The 21,353-nt window shown below is 48.8% G+C and overlaps 1 protein-coding gene and 1 pseudogene across 3 annotated transcripts; one reads left to right on the top strand and one right to left on the bottom strand.

The window, feature by feature from the left end:
• The first annotated feature begins 113 nt into the window (after window positions 1–113).
• LOC114602726 (dnaJ homolog subfamily B member 2-like) lies at window positions 114–20,997 on the top strand. Of its 3 annotated transcripts, XM_028741282.2 has the most exons (12): window positions 114–297; window positions 1,863–1,928; window positions 6,984–7,075; window positions 8,603–8,712; window positions 9,990–10,043; window positions 11,082–11,198; window positions 12,299–12,379; window positions 12,697–12,802; window positions 13,886–13,956; window positions 14,995–15,231; window positions 17,068–17,122; window positions 19,755–20,997. In XM_028741282.2, the coding sequence occupies exons 3-11, from the start codon at window positions 7,011–7,013 to the stop codon at window positions 17,094–17,096; spliced, it is 870 nt and encodes a 289-aa protein (XP_028597115.1). In that variant the 5' UTR covers window positions 114–297; window positions 1,863–1,928; window positions 6,984–7,010; the 3' UTR covers window positions 17,097–17,122; window positions 19,755–20,997. The 3 variants fall into 3 exon arrangements, with proteins under 3 accessions (XP_028597115.1, XP_028597106.1, XP_028597124.1); XM_028741273.2 differs by lacking the exon at window positions 1,863–1,928 and having other exon boundaries at window positions 115–297; XM_028741291.2 differs by lacking the exon at window positions 17,068–17,122 and having other exon boundaries at window positions 116–297; window positions 1,861–1,928.
• On the bottom strand, window positions 6,188–6,746 carry LOC114602736 (large ribosomal subunit protein eL20 pseudogene; annotated as a pseudogene).
• Window positions 20,998–21,353: the final 356 nt, after the last annotated feature.

The raw sequence follows: 21,353 nt of genomic DNA, 5'->3' as shown, positions 1-21,353 counted from the left end.
GCGCTCCAGAGAATTCCACCGGAGCCCCGAGCAGCTGCTGGCCGCGGCCTCCTCGCCTTACCTCACCGGTTCAGAGTGCAGGGTTCGACGTCACAATGGAGCCGCGCGTTCCATTGGTCGGCGCCGGCGCCAGTCCCCGGGGCCGAGCTGGGGCTTGCAGGCCGGGGCCCTCCTCCGCTCTTCCCTTGACAGCCGCAGCAGGAGGCGAGAGCGGCGAAAAACTCGCGTCCCAAGCGAGCGGGGCTGCTGAGCTGCGGAGCATGGTGCAGTCCGCACGGAGCCTCCTCCAGCGCTGAGGTACGATTGCTTGCTGGCTCTGTCTGCTGCCCGCTTGTTTCCCGGAGCATCGGGTGCCATTGCAATAAAACAAAAGCGAGGCAGATGACGGCCAGGGGAGAGCGGCCGCATGAAGAGATCTGGAGATGCAGATCTCTTGTAGGATCCCCGGGATAGGAATGTGGAGCAGCTGGCAGATCCCCTGAGAGAGGCTATCTGCCGACCCACCGACGAGGCTCTAGCAGCTCTGACAAGCAGAAGTGTTTCGAAGTTGCGCTTGCTGTCAATACGATTTAAAAACCGCTTTACCCCTATAGAGGGGTGGGAGGGTATTGTTTTTCCTATTTCGTGTCTTTGCACTGTAAACCGCACTTGTGATCGTCGGGCGAAGGGCGGTATATAAATTCAACGAATAATAAATAAAAACAACAATTTCGGTCCTTTGCTATCGCCTTGTCGTCCCCGCATCTAGCAGGACTGAAGGGTCAAAGGGTGGCATCCACCCCTAGTCTCCCCGCTTTCAAGTCACGCTCTTGTGTCGGGTGGGCGTTGCGTGTGTGTGTGTGTACGTACGTTACGCGGAGAGAGCAGCTGAGTTTCGTTCCGCAGTAACTAATGCGCTGTCCAAAAATAGGGTTTAAGATCCGAGAGGCTGTGGGTAGTTTTAGGCATGCCTGTTTCTTCCCCACCCAAAATGCCATCAGAAAAAGAGGCGTTTGCAACCCGCCGGTGCTGCCCTGCACGGAATGCGTGTTGGTTGTTTTTTCCTGCCGGCAGGAAAATGGGTGCTATGGGGAAAGGCGCTGTTAGAACAGTCGAGAAGCTGAAACGCGATCGGTCCCTCGCACCGGCCGGATGTTGTGCTCGTTGTTGATCCGGTGGCGCACCGCAAAACAAAGGGAGAGGCGAGGGCCCAGAGCCAGCCCCGAGAGGGACAAATAAGCATTTTCGCCGGGAAACGGCAGCAAAAGCACTCACGCTTTCTAGGAGAACTCGGGAGAAGGCCTGCCCCTGATTGCAGGCTGCTGCAAACAAAATTGTAGGATTCTGCCAGCGGATTGAGATAAATGGGAAGGGGCGGTGGAAGCTCCTTAGAGGAAGAGTTGTTGTTTTAAAAGATCAGCTTGATAGGATGAGCAAAGGCAGGGAGTTGGTGACGATTTTATTCAGATTTAATTTGATTCAAACACAAATGTGCAGTAGGCAAGGCGGGAAAGAGAATATTATGTTCGAGCAACTTTTGAAGAAGTGAGCTGTTGCCATAAAAAAGTCAAATGAAATGAAAGGTGTAGGAAGGTGCCCCCCCCCCCCCCCAGGAAGGGAACTTGATGAAGTTCTGAAGAGTGTCTCAGGTCAAATACTTTGACCTGGAAACCCATCTCCCTGATCTCGGAGTCCTTAATATTACTTAGTATTGGGTTGCATATTTTAGGGTGGTGTTGGAAAGTCATTCTTGACAGAGGGTGACCTCAAATGGAATGTCTCTGCATAACTTGGGGGGGGGGGCAGAAGGGAAATACTTTTAATGTGGAAATGGGGTTAGTGTAACAATGTTAAGGTGGGGTCTTTCTGCTTCTTTCCCAGAGGAGGAGAAAAGAAAACCGCCCTATTGCAAAAGGCTTCTCTGCCTCTTCTACTCCAGCAAAGTAGAGGTAAGGAAGGTACCCCTGTCAGAGAGTTTAGGCAGAACCCAGCTCAGAGGAGGATAGCAAGTGAAGGGGCACCCTGTCATCTCCACACCAGTTTCCAATTTTGTTTAAATTTTGGAGGACACGTTGACAGAAGAGTGGATGATCCACAAAGGAAATGGCAACAGGGAGTGGTGTATCATGAATCTGATAAATTGAAAACCCAAGACTGAAGAGCTCAAAGGAGTCAGCACTGATGAGTATCAGCATTAAAAAACAAACAACCCCACAGAGTCAACATCTTTGCATTGTAACTGCAAAGAGCATGGGGTTGTCATTTCATTTCTTATCATTCATATAGCAACTAGCCTGCAGGAGTTCTCCTTGTGAGTTAAATGCCCGAGCATCCATTTGTATGATCCAAACAGGTAAGCAACAATCTGCAGGTCAGCAGGCAAAGCTGAGCTTCAGAACTGGGCTGCAACACTGAGACAGAAAACCCTCCTTGGTCGTTTTCCTGCCTTAGTGTTGTCATAGCAGCTATTCTTGCTCCTCCCGCAGCCTCCTAATCTCTTAAAAACTTAATGGCCACTAAACCGCTTAATGCATAAAGATACTTAATGAGGAAGGCAATGGGCCAGTAGTATCCTTTTGGGTGCACTGGGCCTGGGTCAGCTCAGGTGCTTGTTCAGTGTTGCCTTTGGGTTTCCCCATGGATCCCAGATTCATAGGCTCCATGGCAAGGGATGGTCAGGGATGATAGATGTTGGGGGTATCTGGAGGCTCACAGATCCCACCCCCCTGCTTTGCTTGATGATCCAAAACCATGGTGCAAGCAACAGTGTTGTGTTGTGGATGCATCTCCACACCAAGGGGCTTTTAGGTTGCAAAGCAGCTCTTTGCTGGCTGGAGGCAATTTCATCCTCAGTCTGTGGTTGACATAACCCAAGCAGCTTCCTATATTTATTGTGTTTTAAGCAGTACTCTTCATATATGAATCTGGCCTAAGGCTCCAACCAGCAGACAGTTTAGTAGCATGGGCTGCTAAACCTGTCTGGGCTTCAGGAGGCATGGGCCAGGATTGCTATGCACTGGAAGTTTTGTAGGAGGAGTTTTGGAATTGGAACAACTTCCCTTAAATCCTGATGCAACCAAGCAGGGGCCATTCAGAAGCTTTCTTTCAAGCACCACCCTACTTGCATGCGTGAATGGGTTTAGCAATAAGCATCCTAAGGTGATTCCTGTAAAACCAGATGTCTTTCCGTCTATCCATCCTGGAAGAAGAGACTTTTCAGTGAGAGGGAGTGTCACCCATCTAACTAGTGTTTATGCAGAGTAGTTGTTTCAAAAGCAGCAGCACCAGGTCATGGCAATTATAGATCCAAGCTGGGCAATGTGTGGACCATGTCTGCTGAAGTCAGGCTTCTTTAGTCAGAGAACAGGAGACTTGTACCTCCCACGTTATTCTCTGCCCTTTCATAAGGCTATCAGTCCCTGTTAGCAGCACCTTGGGACACCGTGATACGCACAGAGTAGAAGAGGCACCCCATACAGCTCAGATCCAGGCAGATAGTCGTAGGAAGATGCATGAGATTGGGACCTGCCTGATTTATCCTTGTTGGAAACATGAACAGGCTTATGCTGCAAGTGTGTATCTTATGAAACTATCTGCGGAAAACTCTTCATAAGTCCAAGAATGGGACAAAGCCACCACAAGGCACTCCTGTCTTTTCACTGCGGGAGGCAGTGAAGACAGGAGTGCCTGGCGTGCTCTGGTCCATGGGGTCACGAAGAGTCGGACACGACTAAATGACTAAACAACAACAAGAAGTTCCACTGAACTCAATGCTTAACAGGCATGCTTAGGATTGCATATTCAAAGAGTAATCTTAAACCTGTTTCTCAGAACTGCCACTGTGTCAGGCAGGGATTACTCCCAGGGAAGTTGTGCATAGGATTGCAGTTGTTATCTCTTAACTGGGCACTGCTGAATACAGCCCATAATGTGTGTTCTGGTTATTTGAGCTATTTTATTTTTTAAAAATAAATAAATCCTTATGAAGCACTTCATGGGCTGGGAAAAAAGCTAACTGTATGCACATCTAAAGCTGTTCAGAGCTTTGAGTGGAAGTCATCGTAGTGCTACATCACTCATTCTGTAAGTGCAAGGATTTCTCTTTGCTTAGCAGATCTCCCCCATCTTCTCCCTGCCCCCACATGCCCTCTAAATCTCTTTTAGGGGTTCCCTCAGTGCTCAGGAGCAGATTAAAAGAGGACACAGGGCAGGAGGAGTCCTCTTGCCCAAGCAGAAATTGTGGTGCTGACAGGATGCACTGGTTGAATACTACCCCTAATCTAGTAAGATGATAAAAAAAAATGCAGCTACAACCCTAAATAAACTTACTAAGAAGAAGTAACCCTTATTGAACCCAATGGGACTGACTTCTGAGTTCACACTGCATTTCAAACTACCCAGGTTGCAACTCTATGCCACAAAGAGCAGTTTCCTTTGTGACCATTAAGCTTCTCTTGCAGTTTTTGTTGTAAATGTGAAAGATAAAGAGAGGCATTTGGTATGAGAATAAGTCTTCCAGACAATCTAGTTTTTACTTCCACTTTCAGGGAAAATATGCAATACCTTCTCAAGCTGAAATGTGTTTTACTGCTTTTGCAATATAAAATACGTGATTTAATAACTTTGCATACAAAATTTCACTATTTGACATATTTATGAAAGGTACTGAGGAATCTTATGCATATTTCGTACTGCCTACTCTAGTTTAGTCTAGTTTATTCACTTAGGATTGCAGCTTCAAAAACGTTAGGCTGGATTCCTGTTTGCATTTACGTGGAAGTAAGTCTCTTTAAACAATGGTACGTATGTTTGAGTAGATATGCAAAGGTTTGCACTGTTACATCTGTAGCTGGAAGTCTGTGGCACAGTTAGAAGATTGGGACCAGGTCAAAAGGACAGTACACATAGGCTAGTTGCTTCTAGTTTCTCCAAACTAGATCAGATGTCACCAAAAGATTAGCAGCAATTCACCAGCAGGGAAGGCCCTTTCATAAAAGATGACAGCACACTCTAGGTGTGGAAATGCAGCTTGTATCTGAGTGTTGTATACATCCAAAGCATACACTTCATTCTCTAATGATGTAGAGAATACATACATAGAAATCCTACATAGAAATCATTAAAAAGGTAAAGGTACCCCTGCCCGTACGGGCCAGTCTTGCCAGACTCTAGGGTTGTGCGCCCATCTCACTCTATAGGCCAGGGGCCAGCGCTGTCCGGAGACACTTCCGGGTCACGTGGCCAGCGTGACATCGCTGCTCTGACGAGCCAGAGCCGCACACGGAAACGCCGTTTACCTTCCCGCTTGTAAGCGGTCCCTATTTATCTACTTGCACCCGGGGGTGCTTTCGAACTGCTAGGTTGGCAGGCGCTGGGACCGAACGACGGGAGCGCACCCCGCCGCAGGGATTCGAACTGCCGACCTTTCGATCGGCAAGCCCTAGGCGCTGAGGCTTTTACCCACAGCCCACTTGCGTCCCCTTATAGAAATCATTACAATACACGTTTTGAGTGGGTAGAAGCTTAAGCATTTCACTCATTCAAATAATGAAACTATTGCATAGGAGCTTCCCTGCCCACACCCCAGTGTCAGAGAGAGAGAGAGAGAGAGAGATGAGAAGGCACTCCCACCCTCCCTGGATATTCACATCTCTATCTATGCACTTTTTAGATCCCTCTTCCTATTCCTTCTCTTTAAATGACTGGACATTTATTTACAGTGCAAACATAGCAAGCGCATATGTGGATCTTTCACGTCCCTTACTATTTTCCTTAGAATGTGCGAATGCCACGCCTGTTGCTTTTTATCCATTTGTCTAGGCTTGGGTGGTTGGTTTGTTTTTTTGGTGTGTGTTTTTTATAAGCACTGATTTCTTATGGTGTGTATAGTCAAGGTGTGTGTAGGAGAAGAAAGTATGGTTCTCATAGCATTGGGAACATCACGGTTAGACATGATCAAAATAGCTGTGAATCAACTAATGTCCATTGTGTGTGAAGCAGCTTGGAAAGAAGGAGGACACTGTTGAGATGTGGTGTTTTCTGGCAACTCATAGGAGACCCTTTTCCAGACATACCTGACTTTGCCAGAGCAGCTGATGGCCAATCCTTGGTTGGCTACATCTGATGGATTCTGTTTTTCTCACATTAGAGTTGTGCACCCTTCCCTGCTGCAGGTTTTTTCCCCTCTCAAAAAGAACTTTATGCAAATGAACCAAGTCTGCATTTAGAAGAACGTGTTTGGTCTCTTGGTGGTGAAGCGTGGCTTATGTTGATGATGCAGAACTCTATGTGGCAGAGGGAACTTGATTTTGGAATCATGGAACTGCTTGACAGCTGGTCTGTGGCACTTGCTAGCAGCAATCTCTTCAATCTTCATGATCTGAATTGAGTGAGCACGAGCTCTGGGATGGGCTCCCAAATCGTGACAGCTTCAGTAGTTATCAAAGCTCCAGCAGTTGTCAAATCCCTGTATTCCCTGTACATGTTATGAGTTCCACTACGAGAATCATAGCGCAGCCAGATATCGAAATTTTTCACCTTCAACGGAGACTTCTCAAAAACCTGTCCACAGTACACAATTTCCCCAGAAGATTTCTTCATCTTCTTCAGCTGAGAGATAAAGTACCAGAAACGGGACTTTGCAACGACATGATTAGGAGCAAAGAGGCGCATATGATAGAGAGGTGGTGTTGGGCACTTAGGAGTGGGGAGGCATCTCCCAACAACTTCCTCAGGGTGCCTGACGCCTTCATGGTGCTGCCTCTTTCCTTCTCTGCTGCAGTTGTACCAGTTGTTTTAAGGACTCAGGAACGGCAAAAATCTTGGTCTGGTTGTATCCGTGAACCCTTTTCATGTGTTACTACAAGACTCTTGACACAACCATTCCGCTGTAGTTTCTGACCGGCGATAAAGGGTGGGTGGGAGGGCTATTTTAATTTGGATGGTGTTAGCTTGGGTAATGCCCAACAGAGGTCTGCTATACTAACCTTTCCCTCTTACTCTAGGTTTGCAGCGTAGCACATTTGGGCACCATGGTGGATTACTATGAAGTGCTGGGGGTGCCCCATGGCGCCTCACCGGATGACATCAAAAAGGCGTAAGTTGCATTCTCTCCATTTCTGACTAAGGCTACTGACTGCTAGTCCTGGTGTGGTGGTTATGAGTGTGGCTGTGAGATGTGGAAGTGGTGGCATAGTGTACCTGGCCACAGTTTTGTGGAGGGCAGCCAGTTTAAGTTTGTGACAAGAATAATGAGCACTCAGAACACTGTGTTTCCCAGTGTTAGGGGACACAGGGTGGTTTTGTGGCCGTACGTTGTATTGCCAACTTTGCCTTGGACTCTGATTAGCCTTGGACACTGCATTTCCCCAGTGCTTTGGGTTTTTTCCTTTCTGCTTCCATCTTTTGGTTCCACTCGAGCTCCTAGTTTTCCTGTGGAGAACATGGTAGCTACTAGTTTCAGGTCTAATGTACTTGATCTGAGAATCTGTTCTAGCTCTTGGGGCTGTTATGCAGGTACTTAGTTGCCAAATACTGAAAATTCACTTTTCTTGCGACTCCTCAATTGAGGGCTGACTTATATTATGTTTGTCTGATTTCCCTTCACTGCCTAATTAACGTTCACAAACTTTCTGCCTGCAGGAATACTATAGCATATAAAAAGGAGGCTTTAGATTGCCAAGAGAACAGATCAACATAAGTATTTAAATTCAGTTTCCAAACTACATTTTGTATATTTTCCAAAAACCAAAGCATATGCTGATTGGTTGCCATAACCGTTAAAGCATGTTGACGTGCAGAAATAGTGCCTTGGAGACTGATCCAAGCAGGCTGATCCAAAACCTTTGCTTGTGCAGCTTGTGTGAAGATTCAGATTTGATTTGATTTTTAAATGAGAAATCTACTAGAAGTAAAACTAAAAACACACACACTAGAATAGCCTTTTTCATGCAAAATTATTGTTTTTAACCCACCTTACAGGAAGATAATTGAATGGGAGAGGGATGGGCTGTTTGTAGGGCTGTAACAGGAGAGAGGTATTGTAGAAACCCTTGTTCCTCAGCCTCCCATGAAGCAAATTATCAGGTGAGCAAATCTCCAGGCTTGTTGTCTGCTCTTCCTGTGTGAAAGAAACTCTGTGGATCCTGTTTTGGAAGTGCAGCAATCTACTTGCCTTTGAAAAGCCAAGGAACGGTAAATTGGCTTTCAGTTTTAATTTTGTGGGTTTTGTGCTACTGTGGGAGTGAAGTGCCCCCTCGTGGAGGACAGATGGCAGAACAGTGACCGATGACCACTCTTGGTTGAGCTGGAGCTTCATCTGCTGTGGCCATCAGCTGCTATCAGCTCCTGTGGGAAGAGAGAGAAGTCTAGTTTCACCTGGAAGCAAACAAGGATCATTTAGTCCCATGTGTTGAAACTCCCTTCCCACAGAAGCAGAATGTCCACATAAGCAGAAAGGGGGGGGGGGTGTAGGGTTGCTGCTAACTACAAGGGGGTGAATGTGTAGGCCAGTATGTGACTGGGGGCGGGGAGAGAAGTTGTCTGTGGGCTTGGTTCTTGACAGGGCCTATACTGTAAGAATATACACCAACCAAGCTATCATGGTTGTCTTGTTGTCAAACAGGTACAGGAAGAAAGCCTTGCAGTGGCATCCGGATAAAAACCCAGATAACAAGGAACATGCTGAACAGAAGTTCAAGGAGATAGCAGAAGCCTACGAAGTGCTATCGGACAGTAAGCATAGACTCTCTCCTCCCTCTTTCTTTCCCTCAGGCTGTTTTGGTTCATGTAGGGTCTTGGCCCTGGTTGTGGGGTGTTTCTGGAGACTGAGGAGATTTCCTGTTCCTTGTAAGAGAAGGGAAAAGAGTTTTATTCACAGGGTTAAGGTGCAGATGTGGGACCTGTGGCCATCAAGATATAGTTGGGCAACAGCTCCTGTAAGCCCAGACCTTTGGCCATACTGGCTGGGGCTGGTGGGCGGTTCCTCCCTCTCCCCAGCCCCCATGTTTATTTACCAAAATAAAATGAAGCAGAGAAGGGAGAAAAAGAGGCATGTTTTTCAAGCAGAGGCATAGCACTAGCAAGCGAAGGCATATAAAAGCACGGAGCAAAAGTGCCCTTTGGAGACGCCTTTAAATGAGTGGGTGGAGGCTGCTTCGAAGGGTGCGTTGCACGTCTCTTCATGTTCCTGTTTCCCTTGGAGGTTTTTCAGCAGAGGTTGGATGGCCATCTGTCATGGATGCTTCAGCTGAGATTCCTGCATTGCAGGGGGTTGGACTAGATGACCCTCGGCGTCCCTTCCAACACCTCAATTCTACGATTCCTCTTTTAAACCTCCCACATTGTGTTTAAAGGGGAAGTGCGGAATGACTTTCCCAAAGCTCTGGGAAGAATTTTGACAGGTGTTAGCCCCACCCTCCTGTCAGAAATGTGATGCCATCATTATGTCATGTGATTGGCTGGCCAGTTGTTCTGCCCACCTGTCAAATTGGGCCCTGTGGCCAAACCTCCTCCAGTGTGTGGCCTCTGGAGCCAAAAAGGTTTCCCATCCCTGTGATAGTGGAACTAGAAGCTGAGAGGTAAAGTCGAGAGCACCCACCTAAGCCTTGTGGGACAATTGGCCATTAGGACAGGCTACTTGAGGAAGATTGGGCTTCCTTTGAAATGAGAGCCTTTTAAGCTAGACTAAATGGAAGGTGTGTTTCATTAACTGTTCTCTCTCTCAGCCCCTAGCTGATTCCAATTTTGCTGGCTGACTTTTCACAGTTGTTGCAAGTTTTTCTGAAATAATTCAATGTTTTCTGAGCATGCTATGCAAATTACTACTAATTATTAACCCAAGCAGGACTAGCTTTGGGTAGACAAGGCAAGGACTCAGTAACACTCCCTGCCCCGCAGTCCATGTGGGGGGGGGCAGCTGTGTCCCAACTAAGTCAATGGCAGACACGTCTGCTTGAGCCTCACCTCTTTTTTGTGGGCAGCTATCTAACCCAGGTGCTTTCTGATTTCAGAGAGCAAGCGTGAAGTCTATGACCGATATGGCAAAGATGGGCTCATGGGTCAAGGTAAGGAGCTTGGTCAAGATCTGGGTTATCCTGACAAATATCGTTAAAAACCAGGATTGGTTTCAAAGCAGATTTCTGCATTGCCAAGAGGGCGAGAACAAAGACAGCAACAGATAGCTTATGTGCAGCTCAGAAACATACAGGCCTTCTGCATTAGCTACTTTAGCTGTTGTCATAGCAGTGTGATTGAGCGACTTTCACAGGGAGCAATTTCCTGGGAGAAATTTGCAGAGTTGGGTAACTTCTTTGGGAGCAGAATATTACTGAGGTCTTGGCTGCCTTGTCAGTTCCAAACCAAAGCAGCTGTGGCGCAGTTAGGCCTTTCATGGCCCAAACAGCCATTTTTTGTTATTCTTAACAGTTTTGTTTTTCTCTTCTGTAAAATGGGTTTTTCTAGCTCTGTAGCCCTTTTGTGGCTTTTGACCCATGAACCAGTGCTTGATTAAACTATTTCCAGGGGCCGCAGACATAACAAGGCATGGCTGGCTGGCAGGCTGCAGGTTTGCTGGGCCTTGGATGTAAATGATTTTAGTTATCTAATACCCTTAAGCCAGAGGTTTTCAACCTTTCTGAGTCCATGGCTCCCTTGACCAGCTACATTATTTCTGTGGCACCCCTGTGGGGCTCAGGAGTCCAGTTATGTCACCCCTTGCCTGCAGAACTGACAGCTTCTCACCCATTTTCAAACACCCTTTCTTCTAGGGTGTTCCCAGGCCACAGCTGCCCCAAAGAGAGGTGCCTTCTCACACTGTCCCACAGGGCCCAGGGAAGCACCCCCTGGCCAGCCTCAGAGGCACCATTTGCCTGAGGAGCTTGTAGCCAGGGCTGCTGCAACAAACAGCTGTGCAAGCCTTTGGTAGGCAAAGACACAAGAGGGCATCAGAGGAGGGAGAGAAGAAAAGAGGGACAGAAACCAACGTTGCTTGCGGCACCCCCGACCATCATTCAAGGCGCTCCAGGGTGCCACGGTAAACAGCAAGCCAGTGTCTTGGTGTGAGGAAAATAAAGGTTCACATTTGGTCTCTGCTTCCCCCACAGGTGGGCCCTCCGGGTCAAGACCACACCCAGGACCCGAATTCACCTTCACTTTCCGCAGCGCCCACGACGTCTTCCGGGATTTCTTTGGAGGGCACGATCCGTTTGCTGACTTTTTTGGTGTGCATTGGGTTTGATCCTCATTTGTTTTGCAAGGGGATTTTGTCTGAGTAGGGAGGGAAGACCCTATCTGCTGTCTCTGGACTTCAAAACTATGAGGACAGTCAGTGGTATCCCAAAGACAACCAGTACCTGAGAGATGGAAGGAACTAGTAACGAAGAATATCATTGCTATCTGGTTGTGTCATGCCCAGAGTTCCTCTAGCTGGGTTTTCCTTTTACCATCTAGGGCACTTCTGTGGAGAGTGCAGTAGGGTTTTGTCACTCATTCCCTGCTCCACCCTGCCCCAATCCTACAGGAAATTCTATTACCTACATGCTACTGTTGTGGTTTGGGTTATGCCAGGTCTGTTGGTGTTTTCTTGTGTGAACTTGGTGTTACTTTATTCTACTTGCATGTAAATTCCTTCGTGAGGAAGCTCAGAGTGACTAAGCAGTGCAGTCTCCCATCCAGGATTCATGAGGCTGAGACCCGCTTAGCTTTGGCAATGTAACCCTGTTGTCCTCCTGGCGTTTCTGGACTGCAATTCCCATCATTCTTCCCTCACCATTGGACATGGTGCCTGGTGCTGATGGGAGTCCAACAGCATCTGGAGGACTCACAGCCTTAAAGCCACGCTAGAACATTCTCCAGAACTCCCTGTGCAGCTGTGGAGAGTAAAGGGGAAGGAGGAGGTCTTAGACAGTGAACAGTCCCTCCTTTTTTGGATCATTTCCAGATTACAAGAAACCAGATCACTCCTAGTTAGACATGGGCCAAATGTTGGCACTGGCTTTAGTACAAACCTCATGCTTATCCAGAATTTCTGTGTTAGGGAAGGGAAATGCTCCCCTCTGTGTGATGCAATTGGATCAGCTCAGTGGCTGTCCACACCCACTCCTGGCACTGGGTGGTTTCTTGCAGCTCAGGGAGGCTCTGACAAGGCAATAAAACTTGTGTGGAAGGAAGCAGCAGCAATGTGGTGCAAGATGCATGAATCAGAACTGCGGACAGATAATAGGCCAGAAAACAAAGGGTATGGATCTGCATGCTTTTGAGTAGGAGTCTCCCTGCAGAGGAATGTAGTGGTTGACGATCTCTTCTTTGGACCTCTTTCCAGACGATCCATTTGCAGACCTTCGACCTGGACCACGACACCCTGGGGCAGGGCCGTTTTTCTCTCCCTTTGCAGCATCGCCAGGTAAGGAAGGAACAGCTGGAAGGATTTGCCTGCCCACCTGCTCCTCGCTGTGGCCTCCAGTTCCCCACCCTGGTTCCAACTGCACTTGGACCCTTGCTGTAGGGTTGACTTCTCCCTTGGACTCTGTGCTTTGCACACTGTGACCTGGTGGCCACGTTTGCAAGGCCACATTTTTTCTCCTGTTTGCCCCTCCTTGGAATCTCAAAGGGAAGTTTTCCTGCCTGGTATCTCTCTTCCTTTGCTGGTTCATCTCCCCCTGGCCTTGGTGCCGGCTGCAACCTTCCTTGTCAGTGATTCTGGCTCACTCTCTCTTTCAGACTTCTTCTCCGCAGGGCTTGGTCCTGCTATGAATGCAGGAATGGGCTTCCGCTCTGTCTCCACCTCCACCAGATTCATCAATGGCAAGCGGATCACTACCAAGAGGTAAGCTTAGGAGGATGTTTTAATCCATTTGCCTACTGTCTTCTGGCCTTGTCACACAGATTTTGGGCCCTCTTGGGGAACGACCAAGCCCATTCTTTCCGTTCTCCCTGGCCCTCCTCTCCTGCTCATTTCTGCTATCTTATATCTGTATGAGGCACAGAGTAAGCTATGAGGAGGATATCTAGAAGTTTTATATTGACTCAGGCCACTGGTCCATCTAAGTGAAGGGAGGGGAAAGTCACACAATCTGTACCAGATTGGGGATGCATTCCTTATTTACGGGTGTGTGTGTGTGTGTGTGTGTGTGAGAGAGAGAGAGAGAGAGAGAGAGAGAGAGAGAGAGTGCGCACATTAGCTCTTTCTTGTTACTGGTCATCTTATCAGCAGCAAGTTGGGGAAATCCCATGGCCCCTGGTATTTTAGACCTTTTAGCAGCTTGCTCACATGTTGCGTCCTAGAGGGTTAGAGGTTTACTTGCCTTGTAGCCTTGTAACTTTTATAAACTGCAGTCCCTCTGGTGATCATGTGTTTGCGGTGGATTGTACAGGGTAACACCTCTCTCTCTCTCCCCCCACTGTTCTACAGCCTAACTGAAAAGGTTAAAGTGTACAGGAGAAGTCAAATTTGTGCATTGATGCTGACCTTTCTACACCCCAAACCTCAAATTTAGTGGAATGAGGCTGGCCTCATAAAAAATACATTAAAAAATGAGATTCTAAGTTGATGCTTTTGTGCAAAAACCCTCACCTGTAGAACAAAATATTTTTATTGGTCTCTCTTCTTCAAAAATAAATTTTAAGAGCAGCTTCAAATAAATTTTTGGTGTTTGTCTTTGAAAAATATAATGAAGGTGAGCAGGTGCATAATTACAGGTATGGTAGTAAGAGAACTGTGGTTGCTATTATGGGATTAATCATGCACCCAAAATGTAAGCAAAGGCTAAACAATAGATATGTTTGTAGCCATGCGACTTAATGTTTTCTCCAGTTCAACATTGGTGGGGGAAGGTTTTGCATGGTTTTATGTGTTCTTCACAAAGTCATTTCACTTTTCTGTCCCCACCCCTTCCCCCTTGTTCTCCAGGATCATCGAAAATGGGCAGGAGAGGGTGGAAGTGGAAGAAAACGGGGAGCTGAAATCCATCCAAATTAATGGTGAGGGACTAAAAGGGGAGAGGTATCCCGAGTTTCTTTTCTCCATAGTCAGCCATGCACAGCTCTCTCCAGCTGAGAGCAGAAATGTGAGCTTCTCTGGACGCCTGCTGCCTTCTGTGTGATCTCAACCTGTCTCCTGGGAGACGGAGAAAGTAATAGACCCTCACCCCCATGGAGTGCCTCTGACATTTAATCTACAACTTGTGAAAAGCTTTGTGAAAAATGTGCCCTCCCACCAAGCAGTAGGATGCCTGTGTGCCAACTTCTGAGACATTTGGGGGTTGGAAAGGATCTCCCCAGCACTCCTGTCCTCTTTCAGAAACATAAGCAGAAGGAAGGAGGGGGGCTTTTCAGACTTGTGGTGGAACGGCTTAGAGAGGTAAATTAAGAGATGAATGTGATAATAGCATATGCCAGGCTGGTAGCTGAGGAACGGAAGAGAGCTGTGGGAGAGCTAGGGAAGTTTTCACCTGGGCCTTGAGACATCCATTACCCACAAAGTGTGGTGCATATATTGGAGAAGGGAAGCAGCCTAGCATAGTCACCTTCAACTTTTTCAGACCCAGATCTTGCCTTTAATTTCAAAAATGCATTCAAGGGATCAACTTCTTCATTATTATTATTATTTTCTAACCATATATTTCTCTGGTGGTAGCATTGCTGTTGCAACCATTTTTAGGCCAGGCTGCAAATCCTTAGCCACCAGCTGAAGATCCTGGGGCAGGAGTCCTCAACCATTTTGGGTGGTTTTGAAAATCTCAAGAACCGTTGTGAGCACCACAACAACTGGCAATACTCGGGCATAATAGCTGTGTGCCCTCCACAAGTCAATTAAAAATATTGTTTGGAAATGGCAGGCCTCTTGTTAGGTCCCAAGGAGGTGTCTGAGGATGCTGTTGTGTCAGCCGGCACCACGTTGGGGACCCCACATCTAGGGTGCTTGGCCTTTCTGGGCAAGGCCATAGCAATGATGGGAGGGGGAAAGTATACTTGGGTGCCTTCTTTGGACCATTGTTGGCTCAACCCCTTCCCTTTCAGGTGTTCAAGACGACTTGGCCCTCGGCCTGGAGCTGAGCCGGCGGGACCAGCAAGGTGTGCAAAGCCGCAAGCCAGCCCCTTCCTCACCGGCGCCGCAGCACCCGGCCCCCAAGCGCCCCTCCCCCAGTTCGTCCCCTGTGATCTTGTACACCGACAGCGACGAGGACGATGAGGACCTGCAGCTGGCGATGGCCTACAGCCTGTCTGAAATGGAGGCCAAGGGCCAGCACAGAGCAGGTGCGAGAAGCCCCTCGAAAAAGCAGCCCCCTGGAAAAGCGCAGTTGCCACAGGGGAGCCACGCCACGGACAGCCAGGCGGACAGGCTGTCCAAGCCCCCCTCTAAATCCCCCTCGGGGGCCGTGGGAGGGAGCGGACGGGGAAAGGGCAGAGGCAAAGACTCCTCCCCTAAGAAGAAGAAAGATGCGCAGTGCAGCCTCCTCTGAGCTGGCCTGAGACTGGGCTTTCATTGGTTGGTGCGCTTGGGACCCTGGCCAATGGAGGAGCGGGGGGTTGTTCCATCAGGACCGGCTGCCGTGATGCATCACTGGCAGAATCGCCCGAAGGCCCACCCAGTCAGAAGAGGAGGTGCTACTGCTGCTGCTGCTGAGTAAAGGGCAGGAGCAAATTCTATTAGCTCTGTGTGTGTGTAATTTGGCATGGAGAGGCATTGGCCCAGGCAGCTCCTGCACAGCAAAGCCCTGGTGCCTTCAGCAAGTCCAGGCTGCGCTGTCTGCCTTGCTGCTCTAGTGCATGGCTTGGCTGTATGTCCCTGTCGTTCTCCTGTATGCATAGATCCACGAGGGGTGGGGGGTGGGAGGGGGCCGTGCTCTTGGCTGCCACTGCTTGCCCTGGGCACTAAAGGAAGCGAATGCATTGCTTCCGCCCCAGGGTTTCGTATCAGCAATTTGGGGGAGCTGATATATATATTTTATTATTATTATTATTATTATTATTATTATTATTATTATTATTATTTATTTATTTTTATTATTGTTACATCCCAATTAACAGAATGTGATGGCCTGTGTTGAGGGCCATCCTCTAAATTTGCCCTGGATCCGAGTGCCTTTTTTGCACTAACATCCCCTCCCGTCTCCATGAATGGTACCAAATCCTGTGCCTTTATCCCCCGACCACTGCTACTGGGGGGAGTAGGTGGACAACAAAACAACCCCTATATGCGAAGGGCTAGTGAGAACTCAACCTGCGCTGAAGGTGGTGGCCGTCCTACAGTGGCTAGCAGCAGAGCGGTCTGTTGATGGGCTGAGATGTCAGAGAAGGCACAGCTCTGAGAGAGGACTCGGCTCTCTTCCGCTTACTTGGCAGCGCTGCCCGTTTTCAGCCTTGGGGGGGGGGGGGTCAGCCTAGGCATGGAGACTCACGTAGGAACTGCCTTAGGCCCTAACGCTTGAGCACCCAATTTCCTGTGCAGAGGAAGAGAGGGGAGGTACCACAGGGGGGCAGGGAGAACTGAACACGGACCAGGCTACATTAGTTGTGTCTGTCATGGCAATGTAGTTGAAAGGCACTTCCTGCTTTTGGAACTTCCTGGGGACTGAGGAATGTGTGAGACATAATGCATGTAGATTTATACCTCTGTGGAGAACCTGTGGCTCCTCCAGATGGTGCTGGGATGCAACTCCCAGTATCCCCGACTTTTGGCTGAGGCTGATGGGAGCAACATCTGGATGGCCGCAGAGATTCCCCTTGCCTACCCTGTAGTTTGCAAGTGCATGCCATCTTCCCCTGCAGCTTTTGCCTGTCCCTAAACCAGCGGTTCTCAACCCTGCTTGCTGGCATCTTGCACCACTCCCTGCAGCTGTGACCTCCTCCTTTCCCCCTCCCCTGCTTCCCAGGGCCTTTGCACCCTCCTCTTTCTCTCCCTGATCCCTTTTGTGTCTAATGTAACCCCCGGTGGCAGGCCCTGGATAAGGCTTCGGTGGATGCTCGATGTAGGAATGTAACTTGTTGGTGCCCTTTCTCTCTCTCTCTGCTGTTGTTGCTGCTGCCGCTGCCGCCACTGCTTGTCTCCTCACCTGCCCATCCCTCCCTCCTGTGCTTCCCATGCCACAGACCCTGATGGACAGGCATACTCTGTCTGATGCCCCTCCATGCTGCCTCTCTGCAGGTAACCCTCAAGTGTTCATTTTGTCCAGTTGGTTGAAATGGCAAAAGATCTGCAGGGTGGTTCTGTTGGTGGTGGTGGTTTAAAAATAATAATAATAACAGCAGAGCTGTGTATATTTCCTACACAGCCTGGCATTTTGCCATACAAGACTGCCTATCCTTTAAAGTGAGTTTCTGGCTGTTGAGATGCAGCCACTTCCATGTGCTTTCCCTTCCTCTCTTCTTTTCTGTCACCTGTTCCTGGATTCCAAAATATCCAGAGGTTGTTTTTTTTTTGGGGGGGGGGGTAGGGGGTGTTAATTGGCTTGTAGAGCCAGGGGGGCAAATGCATTTTTGAAAATGCTTAAATATTTGTTGATAGGAAGTGCAGTTTAAGTATATCAACAGACCTTAGATTTGCTGGTTGCAGTGTTTTAGTCTGGGTTTGGAGCAGAATGCATGAACCTCAGGCTCATTAGGCCGCTTCCCCCCAAACCATGCTCCTATCAATCTGCTGACATCAGCTGATGAGCCGGGGATGATGTTTTGTTTTGTGTTGGCTGCACATGTCAGTTCCCCACAATGTGTTGTTGTGCAGCCAAAGCAGCAGGATGCAACCCCCTCCCCCAATCAGCTGATGAGAGAGAGGCTAAATCTTGTTCAGAATTCTTCAGTCCTGCTGGGTGCTGCTTTGCCAGTGTATTTCCTGAGGCAAACATGTTGGCAAAGCAGACCAACCCCATGGGTCAACTTTGACAGGGGAGTGGAATCATCAGATGATTGACTGGTGGTCAAAGTTGGCTCATGGGGTGTGAGGAGATAAAGACCTGGCTGATGTGGCCCAAAGGGTTGTCCACTCCTAGTTTGGCAGTACAGAATATGCACAGCCCTAGTGATTTTGATTGTGGGAATTGATCTGCCCCAAATCTCTCTTGCCTTTGTGTGCACATTCCACACTACAAGATTCCTCATTAGTCCTTGCCCTGATATATCCATGCAGTGGGTACTGTTTGAGGGAAGGTGATAGATCCCCTCACAGCTGTATCAGCTAGGGGCATCCAAGAGTTTCTTGGGCGGATTCACATAATTCAGTTGGCAAGGTGAGGACATGGCTTCAGCGTGTGGCTGTGGCCAAGTGGGGCCTAGAAACTGCTTCAATTCATAAGCCCCAGCTGCAGTGCTCTCCCTAATTCATCACATCAATATAGAAGCACCGCATAGCTCAGTTGGTAGAGCATGAGACTCTTAATCAAGCCCCACGTTGGGTAAAGAGAGTCCTGCATTGCAGGGGGTTGGAGTAGATGACCCTTGTGACCCCTTCCAACGCTTCATTTCTATTACTCTGTGTGAAGGCCTCTAAGAGCTCCACTGGTTAATATAGAATTGGGTGTTGAACACTGCCCATATGTGAGGCCACCAAGAGAACACATTTAATCTGCTCTGAGCTCCTTTTGTAGGAAGGATTGCCTATAAATAACAAAAACAGGTGAGTTTGCCTCTCCTCTGTGTACAACCTGGGGCTCCACTTCTCCATAAGCACAGCTTGAACCTAGTGCTCTTCAGCTTTGGAGCCCAAGGTGATGTTGGACTACAACTCCCAACATGCCTGATCATTGGCTAAGCTGCCTGGGGATGATGGGAGTTGTAGTTCATCAAGATCCAGGGGCCCAAGGTTGAACAACACTGTGTCTAACCCACGTTCTCCCTGTGCCTACTTAGATCCTCTCATAGACAAAAGCAGCAGCCTCTCACTCAGGAGTGGCTCACCTGCGGCCCTCCAGATGTTGCTGAATCACAACGCCGAGTCACCCCTGACCATCCTGGGTGAGGCCGATGAGAGTTGGAGTCCAGCAGGTTTTGGAGGGTCACAACTTAGTCACCCACCTTCAGCCTCTTGCTCCAGAAAAGTTTCCTGGAACTGAGTGTTGCATATGACTGGAGTATCCACAGGAATGGTCATTCTCTAAAGCTCTAGGTCCTTTTACATTAAAAAAAAATTCTTCCAACGACACATTTTGAGCAACTAAAATCAGGTCTTAAAAAAGAATTTCACTCATTCCAAATATTCATAGGAGGTACATGTGCACCTGCCGCACCCCCAAGTTCCCCCAATTTTGTACATTGGAAAACATGTATCCCCTTGTTTCCCCCCCTCCCCAGGTCTTCATACCTCTGGTTCCCTTTTCCCTTCCTTTTGAGCAATTTGCAACCAAGCCTTTGCAGGATGAATATTTTCATGTCATGTTTAACCCTTTAACTGGCAGGGGGCCGTGGATGGGTGGGAAGGTGATGGTTCTGCAGAGCAACCGGCTACAGTTCCTTATTTTGCATGCTTGGATGCACCCTTTCCTCCCCTGATTTGTTAAAGGGCAGTGGCTCTTTCTTGACCTTATAGTTAATCCTGAGTCTACAGCAACTGTGCCTTGATGCTAGAGCCCCTCACCAGCCCCTCCACCCCACTCCCTCCCAGTACTGCAAGTCTTACTCCTGCTTGGCGAAGCCTGACCTCTGGGGGCGGGAGGGGGGGGGGAATGATGTAGTGCACAGCCCAGGCTCTGCTTGCTGTCACATCACTTTTCACTGCTGTCTGATTCACTCGGTGTCTGTTTTTCTCCCCCCTCCCTCCTGTCCTGTCTCCTTGCTTGTCTCCCCAGGTGTGTTCTGAGTCTGGAAGAGCCATGGGAGAATTGCCTCTCTAGCACTCTGTGCTCCCAGAAGGCTACTCAAGCCTGGACTTCGCTTTCTGTTCCCTCCCTGAGCCCTGCCTGGGGGAACGATTGATGGGCAGGTGCCGAGTGTGTGACTTCCTCCCCGCTAGTTCTCTCTCTGCTGCGTGTCCTGTAGCACTCAGTAGCTCAAAAGGGTCGGGCTCGCGCAGCCCATCTTTTTTTAATACAACAACAATGTACTTGTAGCTATGCTGCTCCTGCTCCTGAGTTAACAGCACCTCTTGGTGGGGTTGGGCGGAGGTATCCCCAAGCCCCCCGCTGCCTGTAGCTCCCTTTTCACCAGTGCCCTGTTCCCTTGCAAGAGAGGACCGTGGCTAAAGGAGCACGATGGACTTTTTTCGCTGGACCATTTTATGAGTAAGTTATGAAGGAGACGGCGGTGCTGTGTGAACTGTGGTGGGCACAGGAAGTGATAAGCCTTTCCGATGCAGGTTGGCCTTCTGGTCCTCTTTAGCTCCTGCAGGGACTCTGGGCCGCAGCACAACAACACTCTTCCTGTTTATAGTGTTGACTGACTGATTGGGTGTGGGTAGGTGTGGAGGTGTTGGGACAGAAACCGTGGGAGAAGGGCTTCCAGTTTTAGCATAGAAGACTTTGTGCTCGACAGCAGCTGTGGGCAACTTTTGGCCCTCCAGATATTGCTGGACCACAGTTCTCCTCAGCCCTGGCCACTGGCCCTGATGGGAACTACTGTAGTTCAGCAGCACCTCGAGAGCCAAAGATCCCCCCTCACCTCCACAGCAGCATTTCTCAGCCTGGTAGTCCATCAACATATGGGGAGCAATGGGGGTTGGACTCCCAGCAGCCACCTGCAGACCCAAGGGTGGGGGAGGCTGCTCTAGGGCCAAAGGGCTATAAACCAAATTTTCCCTCAGAGCGGCAGGGATGTCACTGTTCCAGACCAGGCCTTGCAGAGAGAGTGGGCGTGTAGTATAGGCCTCTCATGCCAGGAGGGAGAGGGCTGGGGCTCTTTCCCTCCCTTTCTCTTTCTCCCCTTTCTTTCTCTCTGATCCCTTGGAGGAAATCCTCTCCCAGAAGGTAACAGGGCTGGAGTTAACTTGCTCAGTGTATCTCTTGACTTGGGAGTGAGATTGATCTGTTTTGTAATTCAAAGCACTGGCCTGGTATATAGAGTGGAAAACATTGTCAATAAATTTATTTGCAATGACTGCTGTGTCAGAATTTCATCGCTGGTATCAAGTACTTCAACTCTCTTACAAATACTGACACGTGCCAGCTAGGAAAGGAAATAAATGGGCCCCCTAGGGGTGGGGCTGTTGTCTGCCTTGACTGAAGCCAACCTCCAGATGCTGAGGATTGAAACTAGAACCTTGTTCATGCAATGCAAATGCTCTACCACGGACTTAAGGCTTCCCATGTTCAGGCTGAGCAGCTGAAGGCAAGCAGCCCCTTTGTATTCCTACCCTTTCATGGAAGCGGCTCAGGGCAGTGGACGGGTTGTGTGCCTGGCATGCGTTGGGACACTTGGCCGCAGCTTTTGCAGCCCACAATGCGAATAGCGCT

Source organism: Podarcis muralis, chromosome 1 (genome assembly GCF_964188315.1).
Source record: "Podarcis muralis chromosome 1, rPodMur119.hap1.1, whole genome shotgun sequence".
Taxonomy (NCBI): Eukaryota; Metazoa; Chordata; class Lepidosauria; order Squamata; family Lacertidae; genus Podarcis; species Podarcis muralis.
The sequence above is the reverse complement of the archived record's forward strand: the minus strand, read 5'-3'. Positions and strand labels throughout refer to the sequence as shown.

Bases quoted from the DNA above. Each gene is read 5' to 3' on its own strand.
- LOC114602726 (XM_028741282.2), top strand. From the start codon at position 7,011: ATGGTGGATTACTATGAAGTGCTGGGGGTGCCCCATGGCGCCTCACCG. The intron at 7,076-8,602 runs GTAAGTTGCATT...GTTGTCAAACAG, and splicing joins CCGGATGACATCAAAAAGGC to GTACAGGAAGAAAGCCTTGC. The intron at 8,713-9,989 runs GTAAGCATAGAC...TTCTGATTTCAG, and splicing joins CTACGAAGTGCTATCGGACA to AGAGCAAGCGTGAAGTCTAT.